This window comes from Eurypyga helias, unplaced genomic scaffold, assembly GCF_000690775.1.
Source record: "Eurypyga helias isolate BGI_N326 unplaced genomic scaffold, ASM69077v1 scaffold5799, whole genome shotgun sequence".
NCBI classification, from domain to species: Eukaryota; Metazoa; Chordata; class Aves; order Eurypygiformes; family Eurypygidae; genus Eurypyga; species Eurypyga helias.
In genome coordinates, this window is record NW_010272650.1 from 91,019 (window position 1) to 118,072 (window position 27,054).

General features: G+C 41.0%; 1 protein-coding gene across 1 annotated transcript in view; it reads right to left on the reverse strand.

Moving 5' to 3' along the window:
- The window catches only part of LOC104515274 (POU domain, class 6, transcription factor 2-like), a gene marked incomplete at its 5' end in the record, with an annotated part of 181,757 nt that overhangs the window by 87,653 nt on the left and 67,050 nt on the right, over positions 1-27,054 (reverse strand). The window contains 1 exon segment of the mRNA XM_010159189.1: positions 10,476-10,807. Within this exon segment, the coding sequence (XP_010157491.1) occupies positions 10,476-10,807 (332 nt within the window).

Consider the following 27,054-nt stretch of genomic DNA (forward strand, 5'->3'; position numbering starts at 1 on the left):
AGGCATTGTGAATAAAACAGAAACTGTTTTTCTTCCCTCTCCTTGCTCACAACATCTTCCTTTTCCTCCCCAGAAATCAGGCCTTGTCCTTGAGGAATTCTACACTAATGGAAGATGCAACCTCAGATGAATCCTGGGGATGAAAACTGACATCTCCTTCCTTGCTCCTTCCCAGCACAGACCTAGTCCTCATCATCTGCCCCCACCCCACAGCCCATGGAGCACCCAGGTTGGCAGCTCTGTTTGGCACTGTGCAAGGTGTCCCCCACCCCCTGGGGAAAGGTCAATAGGAAATCAGCCCTCTAACACCTCCTGTCCTGTTCCAGCTGAAGCCACCAGTCCACAGGGACAGCACTGCCCAAACTGGGAGGAAAACAAGAAGAGACAGAGACAGCATTCCAGCTGGGTTTGACTATCCAGCGGGTTGAAAATGGGATTACAAGGCTACTATGGTGAAAATTGCAAGAGCATTAGTAGCTAGCAATTTTTATCTCACTTGTTATCACATTCATTCAGAGTCATCTTCTGATATCAATTTATTGGCCATCGCTACTAGAGAGTACCGCTCTGTACTGTGACTGGGCTCATATTTTAGGGTTTTCTTTATAGCAGCTATTTTTGCTGAGACTCTAGGATCCTCCTGGGTCTGACTGCTTCCCTGGTGCTTTTTAAAAGCATGCAAGTATTTCTTAATAGGTATACAAAGGTACTGCAGCAGTGACTGCTGCTTTAAAGAATCTCAGCTCCTTTAAGAGCCAATATGCACCATTATCACTCCTTCAGTAAACTGATAATCCTAGCAATATATGATGTGCTGTTTTCATACATCAGTTTTTCTCTTCTGGAAACTCAACTTCACCTTCTAATCTCTTTCACAAACATAACCTAGTTTGGTTCTCCAAATGGAATACTCACAGGATATTTGGTCATGTCTAAGTGATCAGAAATAAGTCAAATTCCTGTCCAGCAAGAAATTATCCTAATTGAAGATGTAATTTCTGATGCAAATGCAGATGAAAGATGGAATAGCAAAATGTTTCAGCAAACAAAAGCTTTCATTTGAAAATGGTGAACTACTTCAGCAGATTTCAAATCATCACCATGAATTTTTTTTTTCATTTTCTTTTGTGAATCACTCTTTTAGGCAATTCAATGTACAAATTATTTATAGGCAACTTAGGCTGATTTTAAACAAAAGCTATCCTCAGTTTTTTTCCATTTCCCAGGCCTAAAAAAGAAAATCAAAATGAAATTTTGGGCAGGGAAGAAACCAAGTTTGTGGAATTACATAGTTATTAAAAAAGAAAAATAACTTAGAAAATTCCTGATAATTTTACAGTACTACAGGATCAAAATAAAAATTGGGTGTACTTGAAAGGTAAAACAATTTCTTTTTCCTGAGACTCACAGTGCTCATCTGCTTTCTTGTTCTCTTTCCTTTACTCCATTTCCTTTCCCAGCCGGTGGCAAATATCTTCATTTCTTGATTATGTCCTGGATCAGCAGCAAAAAATAGAGTGGTGCTACAAGATAGGTTGTCTTAAAAATCTTACAAATCTTGCTTGTGGAATGAATATTAGGAAACTTGCAGGAGATCCCAGATGAAAATTTTATGGTGGAGCCCCATAAGACCCACGACCTATCTCCTTCCAACACGAGTTCAATCAGTGAGTTGTACATTAAAAAAAAAAAAAAAGTAAAATGTAGTATATTACAAGTACATATTTTAAAAAGAAATTTTAAGATTACCACATCTATAAAATATCAAGACTGATAGTAGCTTTCCTACCTGGTAGGACAGGCCTTCTCCAATACTGCTATATACGCATTTGCTTAACTGATCCTAATTTCCTCATATCCTAACCAACTAGGAGCTCCCAGAAATACATGTTTTCTGATTTGTGTCTGAGGTGGCAACCTCTGACCTTTTAATTTTCCATTTTCCACGTAATTAATTGTTAGTTACTTCAAACAAAAGTGGAAAGTTGGAGGAGAAAGGGAAAAAATTAAACAAGACGGATTTGGAAAGCTCATGTTTCCAGTGCAACCCCTTGGATAAAAGGATTTTTTTTTTCTTTTGCCTAATTTGTTTCTAGTTGCAGCACTAAGGTCAGAATAAGCCAAGAGAATGAATGGAATAAATGTCCTGATGGGCTGCCCGAAGCTGCCTGGTGTTACGGATCAGCATAAAACCAGCTCTCTTTCCTGTGCCTGGGCCGATGTAACTCACTGGAGTGGCAAATTACATCAGACCTACAGCTGTAACCCGACATTATGATTAATTTGATCAGTAATTTCTCCTGTTTTTCATTTTAATCGGTGTGACTATTCTGCTGTGGCAGGTCTTTCAGATCTAATTAAGATAAATTTCAGAGTAAAAGACTTGGCAGAATTTTCGAGTCAAATCCGAGCGTCAAGTGTGAAGACCTGCAGCACCAGTCAATCAATTTCCAGTAAAGACGGCAGGCTGTAACTCAGCAATCAACCCATTAACACTTAAGCAAATTTCATAATCTCCAGGCCTGTGCTTAGTCACTCTCTCAAAACATTCTGGCTACCAATAAAAAAGAGAAAGTAGTATTGTTTTTTTAAACACCTGACCTAAACTGCATCTGCTAAAACCACCAACAGAATCCACAACTGGACACTCTGATAGATCTCAGCAATACTGCCAAAAAAGGCTTAATTTTAAACTTTAAAACACAGTCTGAAGTCACTTTTTAATTCTTTTTAAAATTATTTTTATATTATTTTTTTAGGCAGTACCTAGGAGCTGAGCAACCTCTTTTAGGTGCTTATTTGTACAAGGAGACTTGAGTGGCACAACATCAGGCCTATACCTCTTCCGGAATACTGCTCCTCAGTCAGATTCAACGAGCCCACTGGGTTCTCTGTGTTTACTTGGCCCACTTGCTTCCAAGAATAATTTTTTTCTCACGGAAATAGAAAACTCTGATAACTTGCAATTTTTTTGTTTTTCTTGGCTTTAAGGGGTACAATAAGGGAACATAAAAGTAATGCTTTGGGATATTCTCTACTTCCATCAAAACTTTTGGAAATATGAGTGAAAAGAGAAATCAAGATATATAAATGCTAACAAAACAGATCCACTGGATTTAAAAGAGTGTTTTTCTGTCCCTAATATCCCCAGGGGTTCTCCTCTCTGCCTAGAGATGTTTTGGAAATAGAAAACCTTATGAGATATGGATCCTTTCCCAAATTTACCCTGGGACTACATTATTTATTTATTTATTTCCTCATTTATTAAATACTCCCATTTCAGAAGCCAGAAGCTTGCAGGGCAAACAGTTCCACTTTCCTTCAGAGAATTCTCTAGCAAACGGTTTCCTATATTAGCCTCAGCTTCTGCCCCTTGGGTGCTAATAATGCCAGTTGTTTGGCTCGAAGATTAATTTCCTTTGCTTTAAACGTGAGTCAGATACCAGTACTCCTTGTGCTTCTGAAAATAGCAACACCTGCAGAGTATATCTGGATGGACCAGGCAGCCAGTGCTCCAGCTGAGAGATGGTTTCCTCAGGGAATGAAGAGACTTGCTTATAAAGTGTTTTTGAGAACCCTTGAACATCTCTTTGCTCTGTTTAAATGCAGTATTCAACAGCTTTACAGTGTAAAGTCCCAATGCCTCAAAGACGCCCAAAAAGCAGTGAGCTTCTGGGAGAAGGAAGACAGCTGAGGAGAAGGTCTGGTGGATTGAAAACTGGCTGAATGGCAGAGCTCAGGGGGTTGTGATCAGGGGTGCGGAGTCTAGTTGGAGGCCTGTGACTAGTGGTGTTCTCCAGGGCTTGGTACTGGGCCCCATCTTGTTCAACGTATTCATTCTGGATGGGGGGACAGAGTGTACCCTCAGCAAGTTTGCGGACAACACAAAACTGGGAGCAGTAGTTGTCACATTGGAAGGCTGTGCCACCATACAGTGAGACCTGGACAAGCTGGGGAGTTGGGCGGAGAGGAACCTACTAAAGCTCAACAAGGGAAAGTGTAGGGTCCTGCACCTGGGGAGACAAAATCCCCTGCACTGGTACAGGTTGGTGTTGACCTGCTGGAACACAGCTCTGCAGAGAGGGACCCGGGAGTCCTGAGGGACAATCAGCTGACCACGAGCCAGCCATGTGCCTTTGTGGCCAAGAAGGCCAATGTTGTCCTGGGGGGCATTAAAAAGACCGTGAGGTTATCCTTCCCCTCTACTCTGCCCTAGTGAGGCCACACCTGGAGTCCTGTGTCCAGTTCTGGGCTCCTCAGTCCAAGAAAGACAAGGAACAACTGGAGAGAGTCCAGCAGAGGGCTACAAAGATGCTCAAGGGAATGGAGCAACTCTTTTATGAGGAAAGGCTGGGAGAGCTGGGTCTGTTCAGCCCGGAGAAGTCTGAGCACCTTATCAATGCTTATAAATATCTAAAGGGCGGGTGCCGAGAGGATGGGCTCTTTTCAGTGGCACCCAGTGACAAGTGGCAATGGACACAAACTGGGACGCAGAAAATTTCATCTCAACCCAAGGAAATACTTCACTCTGAGGTTGTCAGAGCACTGGAACAGGCTGCCCAGGGAGGCTGGGGAGTGTCCGTCTCTGTAGATATTCAAAACCCAACTGGATGAGTTCCTGTCCAACCTGCTCTAGGTGAACCTTCTGTAGAAGGGGGGTTGAACTCTGAGGGTCCTTTCCCACCCCACTTTGTGATCCTATGATCTGAAACCCTACCCCATCCTGTGGATAGATGCAGTCTTACACATAAATGAAACTAGCTTTTCTATGGGAATGATGCCCATGCATCTCCAGGTAGACATGAAGAGTAGCAGCGCCCAGCCGTGCTAACCACGTCCAGAAATCAGCTTGGATGTCTCTGCATGGTGCACCGGGGCCAGGAAGAATAGTACAGCGCTGTGCAGAGACACCTGAGTGTCCAGCTAGGACAAACTGCCATGTTGCCACATCAGAGTGGCCTAGCCAGTGGGAGACTCAGAAGGGATGAGGAGGATCATGGAAATGCCCAGAAGAGGTGAGAGAAGAAGAAAGGAGGCTCCAGATGCACTGAAACTCAAAGCCAACAATTTCTCAGATAAGGTTCAAGTTCGTGACTGCAATTCTGTGTGGTTCACAGAACTACTGCAGTGGCAAAAGGAAGAGCATAAAAAAAAAGGAGGGGACCTGAATCACAACAGCATGTGGAATGGGTAATAAGCATGTGTGTGTTATACATCAGTATGACAAAGACTTAAAAGCTAATGGAAATTTTACGTAAGGAAAACTGCATATTCCACTCAAGAAATCATCTTTATCAACCCATAAAGGTCATTAAAATACTGTAAGAATACACAGAAATCCAGAATTGTCAGTAGCACAAGATGTTTACATCCTTCTGGACCTGGTTGAAATAAATCCTTCTGGACCCTTTTGAAATAAACAGGGGATGAAATATGCAAAATATTCTCAACAGTTCACCAAGCTCAACTCCTGGAAACCCACCTAAGATCAGCACTTCAACAGGCTCACACTAAGCAGGTGATGGCCATGAACCTTCCTGATTAAATATCCGCTGTACAGGTCTGGATCGCCTGTTGTCTTGTGATGTGCAATATTTCACTCCCTATCGATACCAAAAATTAGGAAATTTTGGAAAATGGATTCAAAGCACCGCATTTTCTCACATTTATAAAATATTTTTTTTTCAAACCAAGTAACCTGGGAACAGATTCAGACAGTCATACATTTCTCAGTACCATGTGCAGGAAGAAGGCTAGATAGCTTTAGCAAAGGAAAAGAAAACCCACCCTCAGTGGGATTACTGGTGTCACAATCTTGATCAAGATTTCTTGATCTCAGGATTCAATAGGTGTGAAAAACATACAGCAGGTCTTGAATGCGAACACAGACATAAAGACAGCCCTGTAGTCCTTGCAAACTTACCCAGCTGCCTTCCTCAAACCAACAGACACGTGCTTATTTCTACCGTATCTTAAATATATGTAAATTTATCAAAGTGTCAGTAAACACTGAGATTTCTTTAAAGTAGATTTTTCCTTAATGAGGAGATAACCAGTGAATGAGGCTGGGGGGCAGGCAAGGGTCAGTTTGGTTTTTGTGACTGTTGGAGCCCCAGGCATCTGTGTACACATTCTCCCTCATTTACAGCTGAGTGTTTCAGCCTTTCTGCTGTTCTTTTCTCCTTTGTTATAAAAGTGTTGAGGTTCCAAATACATTATTTAAGATTAGTATGAAAATTTAATCTGAAGGAGGTTCTGGTTTTGCTATCCTAGAGTTTGCTATTACTTGGAAGATTTTTCTGCTGTTGTCATCTCCTCACTTTCCTTCTTCTTTTATTCTTATTTTTTTCTCCCTCATCATCTTCCATCAGCTCCAGTTATTGTAGGTAGGCTTCTATGACAAAAAGGTGCTTTAGGAAAGAGTTCTGAAAATGGTCAGAATAATTTTACAGTGGGGCAATCCCTGGGGGATTTCCTGTTTGTCTGTTCCTATTCACACAAGAATGGAGCAGTAGAAATCATTGGGAATTCTTCTATTCCTATAATGCAGCTCTCCCTTTGTAGATCTGGCTGTGGGTACATTCATCTTATCCGTGCTGCTAAAGCATACGGTGAGTGTCAGCACCAGCAGCTAACCCCCCTTTGGAGCCAGTTAAATGTGTGTTGCTGATACAAAGCACCTTCTTCTGGTAGTCAGGCAGAATAATTGGCTACTTAGTACTTAGCTCATCTGATTTTATACAGCATATAATCAAGATCTTATGGTTCCAGAAATTTAATTGAATGGAAACTCTGTAAGAGGTGCTAACTATGTTTTCAAGTTGCAACATGCCAACCATTCAAGAACCTGTAGAGTTTGCCATTAAACTTTCACAGGAGAAGCATAAAAGTGTATTTTCCCAGAAGAAAATGCTTCAAAGTCCCCAGTTTACAACTGAAACAATGAAAGTAAAAATCAGACTATAATTATTTATATGAGGAATTTCATAATTTTTAAATGAAGGGATGAGTGTCTTCCATCATCTACCTGACTCACCACCTCCTGAGATACAGCTCTGCTTTGGAAAATGTTCCTCTGGTTTGTTGTCTTTTGCAAGTCAATGATGACCCTGATTCCGCACTGTTTTGATTTTACCAGTGTAAATTTGGAGCATCATCACTAAGGTCAGCACAGAATTCAGGGCCTAGAACCTAAAGTGAGGTTTTTCATCTTTCTATACCATCATTAAAAGACTTCCTAAAAATAATTGTTTCGTAAATACAATCCAACCCACTGAACTGAGAAAAGAATAGTGATAAAATTAGACCCGAGTATTGCAGAACAATCTGACAAGAATCGTTCTGAGACTTCTAGCCAGTGTATGCTGCACTGGTATTATTAATTTCTGATCAGCCAGCAGAAGTACCTCACCCAGGTATACCTAAGCAAGTCACTTTCATTTAATTTGCCTTCTGAAGGACATGACAGCATCTGTACATTTTGAGGCATAATTGCTGTTATCCTTCAGAGTTTTTTGAAACAAACACAATCATCTTCTTGAATTACTGACTTTCCGTGACATTTTTTGAGGTTGCATTGTTCTAAACTAATATCTTTCAGACAGATCCTGAATAATGTAAGAGGATAAGCCCACATGAAAACCCCAAGAATTCAGAAATGAAATTTAAGCTGTCAAACTTTAACTTAGTTGATCTTTATTCCCTTAACATTCTTCAAACGAAACCCATTTCATTCTAGTTCATAAAGAACATTACCTTAGAGGCCGTAATATCCCTGAATTTTGTTCTAGGTTGATTTTTAAGTTAAAGCATTAGGCATTAAAAAAAATCCACATTCTAAGCAGCTATTATGAACTAGATGTATGAACTGCTGCCAAATGTGTGCTCCCTCCTTCTCTTGTTGTTGTTGGTTTGTGGGTTTTTTTTTTTTATGTTTGTGCAGAAGAAAATTTCAGATCCAGTCCTCAAGCTAGATGTGCGGGGGTAGAACAGCTTTTCTCTGCAGGATTTAGGATGGAAAGACAAATTTTAAGAAGATCTTACCACTGCTCTGCTTTTGAAAAGTACCCAACCACGACCATATATAAAGTGCAACAGCAGTTCCTCTGGAAATATTTCTGAGTGTCACTTGCTTGCATATTAAAGAGCGTCACCATTCTTGACAATATGATAGCACAGTTCTTAAGTATTTCTTTGGGAAACTTGAAAAGTACTACACTTGTTGCAGAAATGTTGTAGAAATGGCTAGAAGGCCAAACTAATGGCCCCCCCGACACGGCTAAGGTGAGACCTGAAGTACCGTGCTGAATTCCGGCTTCTCTTGTGGATGTCAGCACACAGCTATTTGAATCTCTGAACAAACTTTGGGTTTTCATGGCCACTTTAATAGCGAGGATCAGAGAGGAAAGAACACTGAAAATACTTATCCCCCAGTTTATTAGTCACTCTTTAATGCTGAGCCAGAGCTGACAGCTAATGACTTCTAATTCCTTGACTGTTGTTCTCAAAGTGTCCCAGTCACACAGCTGTTTTAGCAGTACCAGCTGAGCTCAGCCCAGTGGGAAAGCCCGACCCCTCATGCTGGTCTCTCTCATTAACGCTAATCCCAGTTCCTAAAGGTTTAGGGGATAGCATTTGAACTCAAACCACCTCAGAGTGCTTGGTTCCCTCCTTCCGCTTTTGCTGAGCCTGCCACAGCCAGGCTGCCATCAGAAGGGTGGTTGTGAGGATAAGTATGCTAAAGAGAGCGATGTGCCATGGTATCTCCATGAGAACATTGACACTGGCACCTCCCATGCAAGGAATTATTGGTTTTACTTACTTTTATTGTACTTCTGCAAGTGAGATGCAACCCTGGAGAGCTAACAGTAGAAAGTGCTTCTACTGGGTTGTGCCTGCAGGTCACAGATGAGACTGGAAGTACTCAGATTCAGTGGAGATTCAGACTGGGACCAGAGGCTATATGAGAGCCAAGACTTCAGATTCAGTGTTAGTACAGCCCTTTTCAGGCATGTTTACTGAGATAATCCCACTTCCTTCCTACCCCAACTCTAATTTATGTGTGCATTCGCTTTGTCTGGAAAATTAAATGCATCTTGAAGCAAAATATTTAGCAGGCAGTTTTAGCAACATATAGCATATAGTTAGTGTGCATACACTGCAGCTGTGCCAAGGCAATAAAACATAACAGAAGCTCCTCTGGAAATATTCCTGTCTCCGTATGTCAATAATCTGCATACTAAAGAGTCCCAACGCACTCACTAGCATGATAGACTGGGCATTAAGTGGTGCCTAAGTAGCCCTTAAAACAACACACAGAAGAAGCTCTAGAAGCATTATGCTCTACTATAAGAAAAAGCTCAGGAAGCAAGGACACATCTCTTGCGGACTTTTAAGTCTATTATCAAAACCATTAAAAAATCAAATTTGATGCAATTTAATTGAAGCTCAGATTAATGTAGGTTTAACTGGCCACATGGCAAACACAGCTTCTTGTAAACCAATTCCCTTAATTGTTTGAAAAAGGATTTTTTAATTATTAACCTAATGCAGTTTAATTTCTGCAGGAAATGGAGCTGAATCCATCAGTGTGGATAAAACGTTTAAAGTGGCGTCTCAAAATTCAGAGAATAAAACTAATAGAGACTTTGTTGGTTTTTAAGTGCAGTTCCACTGCCCAGTGAAAGAGACCCTGCTCACTTCATAGGCTACCCTGGTGTTTATTCAGAATCATACTTTAAGAAGAGTGAAAGCTGCTCTTGCACCTGAATATAGCATGACACATGCAGCGCGAGAACACCCAAGTATAAGAAATTAAGACCATTGGATCAGAGCTTTCCTGTTTCTGCTCGGGAATTCCAAGATATGCAGAGCCCGGCATCGAAAGGGTTGCCATAGCTGTTGGTCTGTTAAAGAACATCCATGTCATTAGGCATTAACTGGCATTCTTAGCTTTGGAGTCCATACTGAGACTCTTAACAGAAGTATTCTACTATTATTAGGATAAACGTTAGGACTGTGATTTCAGTAGGAAGGATTACCCATCCATCCACGCACACGTCCACCAACAGAAGTTCTATTTATTTTAGGGACACTCATGATCATCTGCTAATACATAGCTAACTTTCCTGTCCTGTAAGTTACCATAAAGGGTGACAGCTGGGGAAACACCTTTTGTGAAGGACACATGTTGAATCCGTGGAAAACATTAGATATTTTTCTATGAGTTTTAAAATATGAACTGTAAGAGCAAAAGATGTTTGCTCTTCAGAAAAGAATAGACTAGGACCATCATTAGTTATGCTTTTCTGGCTTATCAGTACTTATAGCTGTTGCTGTGAGAATTAATTAATAAGAGGTGGAATTTCTCGGCCTGTATGGTCAGAAGGTGTACCCTCCACTTGATTTCCCCTTGCAGTGGGAGAGCATGCCCTTTCTACTGCTAGACCATTAGAGACCCATACGTAGTGTCCTACCTGCAATGGATTTGGTGAAGTAAGAGGAGATGGAAGGCCATGCCCTGGTGACTGGCTGGGTTTCTGAGGGGAGCTGGAGGACTGTGGGGCTGGAGGCGGTTGGCTTGGGCTCTGGGACTGTGTTTGGTTTGGCTGTGGTGGCGCTGATGGCTGTGGTTGTGGCTGCTGCGTCTGCTGGGGTGGCTGTGGAGTCTGTGCCTGCTGACCTTGCTGCTGCTGCTGGCTTTGCTGCTGCTGTTGCTGCTGCTGACCTTGCTGCTGCTGCTGCTGTTGATGCTGGAGCTGCTGAAGATGCTGAAGCTGTTGAAGCTGGGAGTTCAGGGATGAGGTAGCTGTGAATTGAAGAGAGAGAAGGAAGTTATGTAGGTTTCAGTAACACCTACTGTGTTAAAGATATTCTGGATTAAATTCTGGTTCTGTTACATCGTGGGGCACATTGCCCATGGTGGCCAGCTGGCCTCAGGTTTCAGGTTGTGGCAGGAAACACATACCCATTGATAACAGCCTGTGGTTCTGCCAGTGCAGTTCTGTGGTAACTATCAGACTTCGCTGAAGGCAATGAAATAAAAACTTTGGAAGGGCTGCAGCTCTGCCCACAGGATGGGCGTCAGAGCTGACCAGCAGTCTTTGCTCAGACAAGCTTACCAGTGAAGCCAATGGGAATTCTGACTGCCTAGAGCAGAAGCAAACTGTACGCAGCATAGTAAGAACTCATAAGATGAACTAGTACTGTTATATATAAAGGAGGAGAAAACCATAGCTGTAAAATAAGGGATGCTCTGAAAAGAGCTCTGTTGTGTCTTTATACAGCAGGTGTCAGGAAATAAAAGTCAGCTGTGAAATTTCTTGTGTAATGCATAAATAGCAAAAATACCCAATAAAATGTGTGTGTCTGAAATGAGAATTGTTCCTTATCATTCACATCTAAAAGCTATAAAGTTCCTCTTGTGAAATAGGGTAGGTTTCCTGTGCACTTGCACTGCTCACTTACTCCTGGTAGTAAAGGCCTACCGTGTTTTGCTAGCATGTGCTCCAAATGTGACACCCGGAAACTGGTAACTCACATCAACCTGCTGGCACACAAGGGCAAATGTTATCTCCCAGAGACACTTTCAAATTGACTAGGGCATTCATTAAATTCAGGAAGCCAAGAATTGTACCACAGGGATATCACTAAGGAAGAACAGCTTTAAGCAGTGTCCAGAACATCACAGGAGCCTGATGCTTTCTGGGGTTATGCCCTAAATAAGTCACCTGGGTCTCCAGCCTTACCCACTTTAATCAACACCTTAGGAGGTACATTAGATGGCTATAAGATCCCAAGAGGGACAGCTTACAGGGTCATTGCACTATTTGGCACTCGGTATACAGCCTTGACAAAACCACCCTGTATTCTAATTTCCATCTTCAGAAACAAAAGTAAACTGGGAATGAATCAAATCTGTTGTTTCTAAAATGGCATTCAGATTTCCTGGCCAGAAATTCTCTTCACCAAGTTATTTGTGGATTGGCAGATAAAGCCAAGTCTTCTCCACTTTCTTTTCATGACGACATCCCTATTTCAGCTTTCTAGATGTCTAAGCCCTGGGGATGAACCTGAGGTCTTGGTATGACTTATTAAATCAGTGAGCCATAAATAAACTGGAATAAGCAAAAGAAGAAAGAAAAGAAAATGGAGAAAGATGAGGAAGAATGAGTAATCCAGGAAAGGCTGTATGAAGGAAAAGTAGAAGGCTTGGTAGGAAGAGCTGTTGGTCATCCATTTCTATACTCACAGCTGCTCTAGATTTTCTTTCACCAGAGCTGGGAATCAAACTACAGATACACCTTTACAAGAATTATAGTCATGTGTATGTGACTTCAACAAAGAACCTGAATAATAAAGTGAAGGAGGACTGATAACACCAATATATTTCCATCAGGAAAGTTACTGAGGAAGTTTTGTGTTTCAACATAAAACAGAGTGAACATCAGATTAAAAACACACATAGTATCTCATGAAAAAGAAATCAGCCTGGAGAAGGAAAAGTACACTCCCACTAATTACACAGTCAGAACTTGCACCTAAATGACCCAAAACCAAGAGGGTAGTAAGTGGAAATATAATCTAAAGCATATAAGAACAAAGAATGGAGAAGGTATGTATACAAGAAAGCAACTGCATAGAGAAATATTAACTATGGCATGAAGCCCCCTCAGCTGGCAAGGAATACTCTTCACCAATTCTGTCTGCAGGTATGTACACAGAGGCAGAAAGACCATTCCCATGAGGAAAAACTTAATCTAGATCAGCTCTTTATCTTCTGAAGGCCGTTTTCTCACCTGTGATAGCTTAGCAGTCTGGACAAAAAAACCCAGAACTAAGGCTACAAACAGAACAGTACATGCTGTTTCCACAGACTCTAATACAGAAAAGAGTAAGACAAAACTTAGTGGGGTAAGTGCATTTTGTAGTGCAATGGTGCCCAAACCATTCTGCTCCCACAGGACACTCTTAAAGGCCATGGCTTAGAAGAATGGATTTGTCAGAATGCCATTCGTAGTATGCAGAGCACTGGGTCATGAAGTAGGGGACGGGCAAAGCATTCCAGATGGAGGGGAAGTCATCCACTGAAACATTTTGGGCACGGAACATGCTTGTCTCCTTGAGGTATGCCTTTCTGCTAGAATTTGGAAAATATGGCCAATAATTTAAAGAATGTTGGAAGTATCACTCTGAGATAACATGAGGTAAAAGGATGGAGGAATCTGTGATTCTAATTACATAAAAGTACAAAACCAGGGCTGCACTACATTTTTGTCAATGATCTTCTGACTGAACTTAGGGTATGCAAAAAATATTTTTTGATATAATATTAAAGATAAAAGCATAACTGCCTGGACTTCTTAAAATAGTGACATAGAAGATACGAGGAGGATGGTGAAGAAGCCCAAAGCGTGAAATAAATGAAGTTTCTTGACAAACTAAAACAAATGAAGGCGTGGTTATGTGCCATTGCAACAAGTTTATTATTTTCTGTGTTTGCATATAGCTGAGAGCAATCAGAAGACTAATATTTAATAATTATTAGTTATTAGTGCTCATCAGAGAACATAAGATTTTCTTTCAGAATGCTTTCATTGAAGTGATGCCAAACAGTGATAAAAGTAGCCTTGCAAAATTAGAGTCTAAAGCTCATATACAGATATACAGAAATAGTACTGATTTTTTTGTTTACTATTGGACAAAGATCCACACTTACTGAAATACTGCTTTACTAAGCGTATGAAACTGCATAAGAAAGAAAGATTGTATTGTTGCACGTGTTGTGATTTGCTTCCTAGAACAGTCATCCTAACGGTGTAGGCCTCAGTTCCACTAATGGGTCATGCCTTTGATCAGCTGTTGAATTACATTCTTAAAAATTAAATCTTCATTAAACTTCCACGCTCCACAAGACCAATACTCTGTTCAATGGACATTTTGGTTTGCACAGTCTCTCTTCTGTCAGCACAGAAAGCAAGGACAGAACTCAGAGGGAAGAAAAAGGGGAAAAAATACCTCAAGAGATTTTGGTTTTTAACCTAAAATTTTGCAGGTTCAGGTCTGACTGAGCTGCTAACGTAGCTTATGTCAACTGCCCATCGCCGACATACTTCTGCACATCGTCAATGTGAGCAGGTCACTCAGCCAACCTCATTTATCCAATGAATGAAGAGGCTCTGCAATTGACTTGGGAAACATCAAGTCTGTAAATTCCATGCTCGTGCCAAACGCTCTCAGATGATGTCTTGATGTGGGATTTTTTCATTCCCCGTCTAGGAGTAGAAAAGCTTTGCATTCGGCACTGCTCAATACTCAAATGTCGGACGAGGCAGGAATATCAATATCTCTACCATTCACCTTTGTACTGGAAGTGAACTCATTCTTCCTCAGGTGGAAAATGGTCCCTTAGGGACAATTTTGTTGATGGAGGAAAGTTACTTCATGGGACAGTTTCCAAGTTCATTGCCAGCAGCTGCACAAAATTATTCAAATAACTTCTGGTCTTCATATCATTCCTTTAGAAAGCCTCTCCGAAGCCTGCTCACACGCTGAGCTACAAATCGCGCTGAAGTGGCTTAGTGAGGTCCAATCGCTTAACATGTTGTTGCTAAACAATCAGGTCGGGAATTGAAAGAAGGTCTGTCAGAACAGACGGGGCTTTCCCGAAGCCAGAGAACAGGTGTGCTGCAAAGGTGGATTTCAGGCTCCGGATCATGCCCGCAGTCCCGTGTTCCCGCTGCCTGACTGCACTGCCTCTCACAATGTGTGCACTATCCACAGCAGGGGTTGTGTCATATTATTGTTTGTAATCAAATCCCATCCAACTCCCAGCGCTTGCTTGCATACCTCATCCATTATAAATCGTATACCTGTCTAGCATTTGTCACTTTCTGCAGAGCTTGGAGCCTGATGGAATTTCAGGTGGTACCACAGTGCTGTGCCTGCATGTATAAAAGATAACATGAGCTGCCTAGCTCACAGGAATCGTTTTATGACTTACTGGCTAACAGCTGGGTAAAACTTTGACATATTTAAGTGAGAAGTGCCTACTTTCTTTTAGAATTGCATTCAAGAATTAAAAAAGCTTGCAAAAGAAAACACAAAAAAGTTATTTCTGTGGTTAAAAGAGACAACATAAAATACCTCACTTTAAAAGGGAGATGAGTAACTAATAAAATGCATGGCAGCTATGAAAAACTGTGAAGAAAATCAACAAATTGTGTGTGACATTTTAACTTTCCCTAACAAAAATACGTGTCGAATATATACCAGGTATCCAAGAAGCTGGTAAGAAGAAGAACCTACACCTACAAGGAAACTTTGGCATGAGGGGTTTTCAACCTTGAGTTTTAACTATCATTTCTTGGTCGCTGCAGTGCCGGGGCAGACTTCCCAAAGGATCGCCCCATGTTTTATGATCCTACCTTAAGCGGATTATGCTCAGCCACAGTATCAAAGCATTTACTTTAGAATAAGAGATACGGAGTTAAGTGGTGCAAATGGATGGTCAAGAGGCAGCAAAAGCAAACTTTCTGATCTCCTAGATCACCTACTTCTATACTTGTCACAGACCTCAGACAACTCTGAGGACTTAGAGACCTAAGGAACATGCTCCTTGACTTCCTTTGGGGAATACCTTAGGCACAGTGCTGATATGCATTTACAATATTTACAGAAAACGTTGTCTTTTCATGTTTTCGTTGTGTCTTCTGTTCCTCTGCTGGTTACCTACACGGGAAACTGAAATGAGCCTAAAACGCCCCTCTGTCAAGTAGAGTGGAGCAATGGGGACAGTTCACCTCTGATGCAGCCACGCTGAAAGCAGCACTCTGATCCGTGACAGAGAGATTGAGTGAATCATTTTCCTGGTAGGAAAACCGACAAGGCTCCGTCTTCAAATCCCAATCCTGGTTGTAACCACCGAAAGTACTATCACCTGCCTGCTGCCTCTGGCTAACGTATTATTACATAATTATGGGAACTAGTCTGGTTATATTTTAAATAAAAATATACGTTTGAAAGTTTAATCATTTCTCCAGAAAGCAAGGAACACGCGTAAACCCACAAATGTTTATATAATGAAAACAGTGTAAAAACTGTAACTGTTTTTTCACCTCTCATTCACAATATAAACTCAGATTCTTAAGATCTCTACAGTGCTTGGCAGAAGATCAAATTAATGTTCAGGGATTCAATTTGTATCTAGGATCTGCTCTTGTGGATAAGCTTCACATAATGTCTGATTTATTTTACTAATGTTTTTGTGCATGTTTGTTTCTGTGTAAAGTGGAAGAAGGAGCAGGAGGAATAAGACACAATTTTAGCCTACAAATGGTTGTGCTGCTCTCTCCTCTAGCCTCCCATTTACATAATTGCATAGATGTTCTTCAGTGACTTGATACAATGTACAATGGACTAAAAAGGAGAAAATCATATATTAAACCTTTTCCTGTTTGACTGAGCACAGAACTTGGCTCTTGCATTTCAAGGGCCTAATGCCTTTTTCCACTTCCCCAGTAATGGAGAATGGATTTGCATTGCCTTAAACTGAAAAGTGTAACTAACTTAAGCATCTGGGCTTGCATTCGAACTGACTCAGCCTGCTTTCTTTCTCACCCTGTTGTTTCTCTTCTAATGAGGTATATGCCTTTCTTTCCTTTGAAACAGATTTCTAAAGATTGAATGCACACGCTGAACAGTCTCATGCGAGCCTCTGGTTACGCTCTCTCCCTCCTGGGTAATGAGGGGTAGGTTAGCCAAACACCCAACGTGTTTTTTGCATACGCTTCAATTTTCTTTTTAAGAGCAAGATGTGAGTTGTTTTAAATACGTTAGCATCCCTTTTGTCAAAAAAAAAAAAAAAAAAGAAAGGGTTAGACTTGTGGCCGAAGAGATTAGTAATGGGATACAGAGCGTATTATTTCTAAATCATTGGTTCAAGTCCAGTCTAGGTCAATTCAGGGAACAAAAGTCATTGCACTTTAATGGGGCTTTTGAGCGTTTTCTACGTTATGGAAGATGTATTAGATGTATAGAAGGTGTATTCACACACAGATACCCACAGAGAGCCTGCACTGGAGGCAGTCTGCCACCCAGTCAAGATAATAAATTGATGGTCTCCCAGTACCTATTAGGAAGATCATAAAGACTACGGCCTTGGATGGCAACAATTGACATCTTTATTTGCACTTTTAGCAGAGAGGCTAAGGATAGAAAGAGTAAGGAGACCAAGTCATCTTCTCCTTCCTAAAGGTGATCCCTCAAGGTTACAGCTGCAGAACGCAGATGGGGTTATGGGGTGAAACTTGCATTGCCAATGCTCCTCTGTACCAATTCTGCAGATAAACTGAGGGCTTCACTTTCTACTGTTGTCATATCCAGAATCTTTCATGAGCACTAAATTCACTTTAAAGAATATAGGCAATAAAAAGGAAGTATTAAGAAGAAAACCATCATAATTTATATGGTGCCTGTGGTGTCTCCACATTTTGATGAATACTGGAACTTCCCTGAAAAATGATCCACTGCATTAAATAAATCTGACATTTTTTTCCTTACCGAACCTTAAAATGTACAGTGATACACAAACATCTTAAGGAAAAAAAAAAGAAGAAAAAAAAGTTGTTGTTCTAGGTAGAGAGCTTGACTAAGTATCAGGGCAAGTATATTTGGAATACTTTCCATTTTGAGATAATCTAGGGGCTATTTTCCTCCAGTTTATGACAACACTCTGTGAGTAAAGTTCCCTGAGTGTATTGTAAAAATTGCATTAACCTATTTAAAATGCCCAAAGGCAAGAACAAGCTGGAGAAATTAGACTTTAATAAGCCATTTGCTTCCTCAGCTCAAATGGGACCTTGGGCCTCATATTGTACAGATGGCTGAAACATTAACTGGAGTCAGGGTATCATCAAGACACAGGGGATCAATCAGGGAGTCATCTTGGGACGCTCATGCAAAGACAGGCAATTAAAAACCCACCATAACATAGTCTGAGGGCAACGGAAATGTTTGAACGCAAAAGGCTGGATGTCAAGCAAGCAATATCTAGATCTGGTAAACTCCTAATTTTCCCAGCCTGATCTTTTTTTCTTTTTCCTTTTTTTTTTTTTTTTGTGAAAACATGACTTTCTCAGAGATCAGGGCGCAGGAGCTGTAACATCAAGTCCTTATGCCAGATAAAAGCAGTTTTCCAGTCATAGAGAGCAGACCTGGTCGCAGACTGTCTAAGAACAGAATAACGTTGGAATGGAAAATCAAACTGAGTGACATGGCATTCCTACAGAGTGAATTTCCAGACAATATTGAGCCCACAAGAATGTTCCTATGGACCAGAATTTAAGATAGCCTTCCATTTCTTGGGAAAAAAATCGTCAGGACTCCTTTGAAAGAAACTAATTGACAGAGAGAAAATGATCATCTAAAGGCCAACAGAGCCCAATATAAGATTTCACAGCCGAAGGGATGTGACAAGGGGCAGATGAATGACACAAAGAAATTAAGTTTGAAACAACAGTGTGCTGACTCAGAGAACAATGACCATGACTCATAATGGACATCAGACAAAGGCTGGGCACTCCCTGCACACGCAACCTTTAATAACAGGAACTGCAGTTTATTTCTCACCACCACCACCACCTTCTGCCTCTTTTAAATGCTCTAATATTGATGGGAGCCATCATTTCCATGCACTTATGCAGACTATGCGTTTGATGTGCCTTGAAGTAGCAGTGCTTGTAGAAAAAGCAGTGCCATGACGTACAGCTCCAGGAGCTTTGGAAGAGGTTGCGCAGAACGCAGTTCAGAGTGTCACGGGTGCCCAGTTCACCGAGCAGCCTGCCGTTCCTGCTGGCAAGGTGGCTGTGTGAGGCTTTGGGGAAAAGTCTTGTTAAGTGGAACTGGTTGAACTGCCTCAAGAACTGACTTGAAAGAGCAATTTTGCATTCTTTCAGATAATAGATTGGCAGTTGCACTTTCTATAACCATTTATGGCAAATGGCTCTTCTGACAAAGAAATATTTATCCAGGTATAGCTTCAGCAATGGTTCTTTGAAGATCAGGAATTATTAGAAGTCTCTTCAAAGAGTCTTTGAAGCAAATCATGTTTCCTTAACTACAAGTGAAGTTACTGTAAGTGAAATGTACTGGGGGTTTTTTGTGCACGTGTGTGTTTGTTTGGTTTTTTTAGGCAACACAATCAAATAGTGGATCAAAGCGTTTGTGGTTTAAAAAGTTGGCCTTGATGCTAAGCTTGTGGAAGTGTCCTGAGAATGACAAAGGACAATGACACTTTCCCCCAGCCTCAGCTGAAGAAAGTAGCAGAGGGTGCTGTGCCCACCAGGTGACTTGGTATGACTGGTTGTTTTTACCTCTCAGACTCTCATTATAGCCACATTTCTACCATTTTCTACCTCCAGTCTATTCTGAACGCTGGCAGACCTGAGACAACTTGGTGTTCTGTTAAGAACTCCAAGATCCAAGCAGGTGCAAATTCTGTTCCCAGCTTGCAAATTCCAGCTAGAGAAGTTAGCTGAACAGCAGTGAGAACAGGCCATGGAATGACTCAGAAAAGAGCAATGTGTACACTGTAATGAGAAAGGGAAAAAATGCAACCTAACCCAGCCTCTTCCTTTACGACCAATAAAACTAAAACAGCAAGTACGAGAACCAGGTGCCAAAGTGGCAGTCCTGCCTTGCTGCCAGGCCCTGCACACAAATGCTCTGCCAAAGCAGCAACTTAGGCTTCAGCCCTGTTAACAACAGGCCCTGTTATCCTCAATATAGCCTTGAGTTTCTGTTTTTACCAAGCTATGAAAAATTAAAAATAGTAGCAATGGGGTGAAAAAGGTGGGGAAGAAAACAAAACATGGCCTGATCCTGCCAGGGCTGTAATGCTCTCAGTCCCTGTGCAGCCCCAGGGACTGAAGGCCACTCCTCACCAGCTGGGACACACGTGCAGTACCACGCTGAACATGGCATTCTTCACCGGTCATTTAAGAATAAAACTGGACTTAAAAACTTTCTCTAAGTGACATGAGTTATTGCTTAATAGCTGTTGTACGGGAGTGATCCCAAGCACAGGTCCCTGGGTTGGTGAGGAAGTGCTGTGCCGGGTGCTGTAACCTCAATCTCCGAGCAGGCGATGGAGGTGTTCTTTCTTCAGATAAGGGATCAATGCAGAGAGGCTACACAACTCCCTCCACATGAGAAATTGTAGAACGGCTGGGAAGCCAACTCTGATTTGGTAATCTGTCACACCACAAGCCATTCCTGAATGTATGTACCACTGGCAAGGTACATTATGTTTCCCTGCTGTTGGCTCACAGTAGCTCTCTTTTGCTGTTTTTAAGAATCTTCCATGATTTTTATTATTTGCTGTGCATAGATAAGAACATCAGTATTTAGTTTCATTGCAAAACATACCACAGTACCAGTAGCTGGTTTATTTTTGTAAGCTTTAAGCTAAGTACAGGTCAGTTTAAAGCGATCTGCCTATATCCCACTTTTTAGTTTGTTTATTGTCGAGAGATTAAATCCGAAGTTAAACAGTAAGTGAGCAGCAGTTCTGAATTCTGCAGCTGGTCATCTGCTGTGGATGGACTGACGGCGCAGTTTTAATTTGCAGTACAGTGAGGGAGGCTGAATATATATCAGATTTCTTTCCTGGCCCTATAGCTCATCAGCCAAACAAGTTGCTGCTTCAGGTACTAATCCTAGCTTGGCTGTGCTCGGTGTCTATCACCTTCGCACAGCAACCGTGATTTAGCTGCTCTTTGAGTGCTCATGTGCTTCCACCTACCTAAATTTCCTGCTCACTGTTGAAATAAACAACCTGGTTATTCACACAGATAAACTGCTCATAAGTAGAAAATTTGTGTGGGAGACTGAGGGAGAAGATTTTATAGGCACTCCTCATTCATGGGCTGTAAATTCTATCACAGCTCTGTGTTAGGACGAAGCTCCATCCACGGCTGAACAGAAGGGCTGGGGAGTCTGGAAAGCAGCTGCACTGCTCTGCCCAGTCAGTGCACTATCCACTTCAGGGCTTTCAAAAGCACATCAGGAAACCCCATGCTGTTCAATATATCATACATTTTGAACACTGCAAAATAGTTAATAGCAGGCCTTGGAACAAACTTTATCTAGATCTTACTTCAGCTATTAAGCTGCTTGTTCAAGGTTAATTATTTTTAATTTGAAAAGGATACACAGCAATTAATAAAAAAACCTTCCACTTAAATAATGTATTTACTTACACGGAGCAGGAGTCTCCAAGTAATAGACGGGGAACAAAATCCAAGGGACCAATTTAAAATGGGCCAAAAATCTGTTTAAAAATAATTCGCTATTTCTGTCCACATTTTCAATCAGAACACAATGTTGTTGCCCTTTAGATGCAGCAACTAGTACCTTACCTCCCTTATCAATGGAAATACTTGCTTTTCCAGACCAGATAATGGAAGAAAAGCTGAATTTGGTTGGTAACCTGTAATTCTCCAAAAAGCTCACAGAAAGCTTGTCCTTGCCTTTCTTAAGGCAACATTGCCTTAATTTTAAAATTCAGGATAATGAAACATTAAGTAAGGGTTTAGGTCTCATCAGGTGTATGTGTTTAGCTATACCACTACTAAATGATGTTACAAAACATTCTTTTTGTTGTTTGTCATCTCCAGGTTCCTCAATCCTTTCAACAAAGTCAACGATGTGTTACTGCACAAAAAAAACCCCACAAAAAAACAAAACCGAAGTGTTTACCAAGGCACTAAGGCTGCTATTAAATACACCTGCTGTTAATGTTATCCTTTTGAGAATTATAATAGAATCCTGCAGAACCTGCTCTAAAAATACAGAAAATTCACAAGAGAATGTATCCTAACAGGTATATTTTATTCATCCTATAGAAACATATTGGCAGTGATGTAACTAGGTTGTGTGAAGTTTTCATCTAACAATGATAATTTTCTCCTAAATTTTTCTTCTGGTATATATAACATAACCTTTTCATAAAATAATGCGAAAGGTAACTTCAACTAGAGAATTAAGAAAATTTATCACAATGAAAACATTGATCATCATGTGAAAATAATTGCTAATGTATAGCCATAGATAATCATGTTTGGCCATGGGGGTGGGTAAAGGGGACAGTATCTACTGTTCAAAAAATTCCTTGTTTGTGAAATTAGTGGATTTTTCATCCTCCTGAGGAAGCCCACTGAGAGGTGTAGGTGATCATAGTACATTAACAGTGGGCAAACACCATTACTAGATTTACTGCGTTAACTCCAATGTCAATTAAATGGAGATGAACTATTGTGGTTTAACTCCAGCAGGCGAAATACCACAAAGCTGCTCTCACAAATCCCCCTCCGCTCCTCCAGTGGAGGGGAAGAATTGGAGGAAAAAGAAATAAGAAAGCTCATAAAATTGAGATAAGAACTATTTACTACTTAAATCTAAATTAATATATACAAATACTACTACTAATAAATAATTAAAATAATAGAAAATAAAACATATGATACAATAGGATACAATTTCTTACCTGACCAAAATCATGTATTTAAGAGAAAAGCCTGGACCATTCAATAATACAAAATAAAGAAACACCTATCAGTGCTGATACAGGATCTAGATTTTTGCTTAAATTGACTTCTGATTAAAAAAGTTAGAGGAAAGAATGCTTCTCAAGTGGGATGAACTATCTGTCAAGGCAACCCTGAGAACAAAAGTTGGCACAGATAGTGCACACGGAAATCTGAAACCACTACTTTACATTCATTTTGCCAAGTTTTAACTAAGTAGATGCAAAAAACATTTCATTTTCAGTGCCAGGTATTTTGTCTTTACTCTGTTGATTTTAATAACTCGCTCAGAAGCTTGGAAATGAATGTTTCTTCCATCATCAATTTAAAACTTTTCCATTTGCCAACCATGGTGGGTTTTTTTCTTTTTCTACTGTGTGTTTTCAATGAAGCTGAAATTAATATGATTCCCTTTAATCTTCTATCCAAGTGCCAGGGAGCATGGGGCAAGCTATCCTTTCATCTCCATCCCTGAGACAGAGCCAGGTCCAGCATCACTTGATCACAACACCACTTTTCTTTCCTTCTCTCCCACAATCTCCTAAAGACGGCAATTTTTGGACTCATGTTTGTGTAAAGACTACCTGGAAAGACCAGCTCTACAGGAATCCTCTGGCATTCTACAGGGGAGGGCAAATCCTATGGCCATTATCTCCAAAAGTTCAACTGCTGCTCTCACGCAGAAACCTCACTTTGAGCAAATCTGGAACTTCAGCAATCCTCACCTTTGAACAGGGGACTGAAGCGAATGCAAATTTGGCTAAACATTATTGTCAGAAAGTCTTGTTCCGGTGACTGTGGGCAAAAGCAGTTGTGTAAATTCCTTCCTTTATTTTGTCAGGAATGTTTAGGGATATTTTTTTTTTTGCCAAAAGCTACCCAATCTTTAGATCTGATGAGAACAGCATGAGAAAAACAGCCATGAAGATGAGACCCATAAGTAAAGGCAAGCGTTCTTTAAGCAATCAACTAGTGCAACACATTTCATTAGGCTTGTAGCAAACACTGCTGACCATTTTATGTATTTGGATTATGGATCACATGGATTTTCAATTCATAAAAAAACTAATGCCAGGAAAGCATCTTACGCTTTAATGTTTTGCACTGGGAAATTAAGAGGGGAAACCAAGAACAGACCTCTGATGTCTGTGAATAAACACTGGTCCATGGACTAGTACAGAGAAAACCAAAAGTAATTTCCATCTCATTTTTTTTTTAAAGCAGCAGTATTCATAAACAGATTAATTCTAATTGCCCTTAATTATCTTGCACAGTGAAATGGCGCTTGGCTTCTTGCAATCATACTGCTAGAAGCATTGCTGATTTAACTCATACTGCAGTTCAGATTTGATCACACTATAACCACAAAATAAATAAGCTTTAGATGCCTGCACAATTCTCTCACTTCCTTCAGCTGCGACTGGGAGCAGCCTTTTTGTCAGGTACTCTTTGATGAGTGCAGACTTGCACCTTACCTAGCTGAGAGGGTAGCTGAGAGGGACCGAGGTTTGTCCCCCTGCCCAACAAAGACCCTAAAGAAACAGCCCCAGGAAGACCATGGGGAAAACGTGTGAGCCATGGCCCTGTGCCAGCGTGGGAATGAACACAGAGCACAGGCCACAGAGCAGCTCTCTGCTGAGATTCAGAAGAGTGCCCTTGGCTTACATACTGATCTGAAACTTCAACCTCCCTGCGGAACACTTTAATCAGAAACCATTTTCATAATTTGTAAACACTGCCAAATGTTTGATTTCAGGCTGTTTAAGTGATCAAATCTTCTGGTGGAAAATAAAATAAATAACAATCAAACCATCAGACAAAGAAAGTAGTTATAAATAATTAAATATGCTGTACTGACAAATACTATTCCCACCTGGATGCTACGCTTCCAAGATGCAAAGCACAGTTTTCCTAATTAGAAAAAAAAAAAAACCAACAAAGAAAAAAGATCCTGTATGACAAAACAAGTCAGATCAGAAACAGGGAGCTAGGACCGATTGTATTATGGATGAAGATCAGTGTCTCGGTATTCACTTCCTATTCCTGACTGTACCTGTACCATACCTGCACCGCCTTGGACATGGCAGTTAATCCCCCTGCCTCACTTTCCCGACCTATAAAAGAAAAGGAGGGATAGGGGGATAATAAACTTCACTTCCCTCACCACAGGAATCAAAATTAGAGAAGTACAGCAATGCATGCTATGATCCTCAAAATGAAGTGGGTCAAAGATACACAAAGTTTTATTTCCACATGGAAAACATTGTTACAGAACTACCTTCCTACATTATGTTAATGAGAGACAGATGAATTAAAAGCACCCATTTATTTTCTTTTTTTCCTACCTTTTGATTATGTCTGGGTGTTGTGGTTTATCCTCAGCCAGCAATTAAGTACCACACAGCCACTTGCCCACCTCACCCCTCCTCCAGTGGAGGAGAAGAATCAGAGGAAAAGACAAGGAAGCTCATGGATTGAGATAAGAACAATTTAATAACTGAATAGAAATTATTTAAACAGTGATACTAATAATATTAACAATACTACTTATGAAAAGTAATCAAAATAATAGAAAATAAAACATATGATATGATTGCTCACCACCCGCCGACCGATGCAGAGCCACATCCCAAGCAGCAAGAGCCAGGGCACGATCACAGCAGAGTCCAAGCGAGCCCGAGAGCCAGATCGCAGCAGAGTCTGAGCGAGAAAGCCAACCAACTCACCCACTCACTATCGAGCTAACGAACAAGCAGACAAGCAGTGGCCCTCCGGCCCACTCCTGCCTCATAGACTGAGCATGACGTGCTATGGAATGAAATACCTCCTTGGTCTGTTTGGGTCAGCTGTCTGGACAGTGTTTCCCCCCACACTGCCTGTAGTGAGAAAGTTGGGAACACAGCTGCAGTATCAGAAGCTGGAAAAGTCCTTGAATTAGTGCAAACACTCCCCAGCACCAACTAAAAAACATCTTATCCGTACTCTTCTCAGGGCAAATCCAAAACAGCCTCATACACCTCTGCTGTGAAGAAAATTAACTCTGTCCTGACTAAAACCAACACACTGGGTAATGCTTTTATTCCCAGATGCTCATAAGACTTTTTGAGATCTCCAATAATAAGGATGTCTTTTAAGATGAACTTTCAGTTCAGGCACATTTTAGGTACTTGGTCTCACACCGGGTTTAAAATATAACTCAGAATGAAAAATAATCCCAGATTTCCTGGGTGACTAGTAGTTAGAGTTCATTGCACACCGCTGTGAGCACCTTTATCATCAGACACACACTGACAGAACCAACTAAGCCAAACTAACTAATGATAATAACAATAAAAAAATCCACGAGAAGATTTGACCAACAAGACATCACAGCTAATAGTGTGATTCCTCCAGTGCAGTAAGGTAGGCTAAAGAAACAGGAGGATGACAAAAGAAAATGAAGTAAGGAAAAAAAATTCAAGGCCGATAACTATAGGACCCCGGTGAGCTTGTTATGTGAATAGACTGCAGGTAACCACATCCTGCCACCGCGAGGTTTCATAAATTCTGCCATCTTGTTAAGTGGCTGGAGACTACTGCCCTCACTTCGTCTGCTAATAAGACCGCACTGCTTTGTGCCCGGACTTTTATTATGCTTATGAAATTTGAACCATTGCGTGAGCCACCTTCTTTCCTCCACCGATGATTCCTGCCTCCCAAATTACAGAACGACAAATGGGAAATGGAAACTCCTCTCCCTCTCTTGTTGAACAGCCCCTTCTCTCCCTCTTCCTGATGCCTTGCAAAGTAATTTTTAGGAACTGAGGACCAGCAATACTAAGACTTGCTTGGTTTTACAAGTAATAATATAATAAACCAAGAACTCCGAGTAGATTTTATTATGTTCACATACAGACGTGGCATTTATACACGTAAGGCAGACCTTCACGTGTCATAAAGTCCGTGCAGGCAACATTCAGGCATTTTGCCCACTGAGAACACAGCGAGGGTCAGAAAGCCGAAGAGAAAGCAGCCATGTGAGGTGTTTGGGGGTACTCTACAAGTACAAAGCCTACACAGGCTGCATATTCAACAGTGCTACTTATTGCAGCTCAGAATAGGAGAAAACTATTACTCCTCTTCGCATTTACTTCCAAAGAGCCAAATATGCAAAGGCAGTTGAGACCAGGTCGAGGCCAGCTGGCTGTGGCCACTCGTGATCATGAAAATTCAAGAGAAAGGCAGGCCTGTAACTTCTCCTGTCCATATTTTGTAACCTTGTCTTCCCAGTCTAAAATGGCACAAGCTGAATCAAGGCAGACTCATCCTTTCCTTACACATGACAGGGCAAAATTGTGTTCATAGTGTAAAAACCACAGAAGGCACGTCCATCAGCTGATACAGTTTTGGGTGTTCAATCACCTAAGTGTGTGCCAAGGATGCGCCTTTAAAATTTTACAATATGCGAATTAAAAAAAATGATTGACCATTA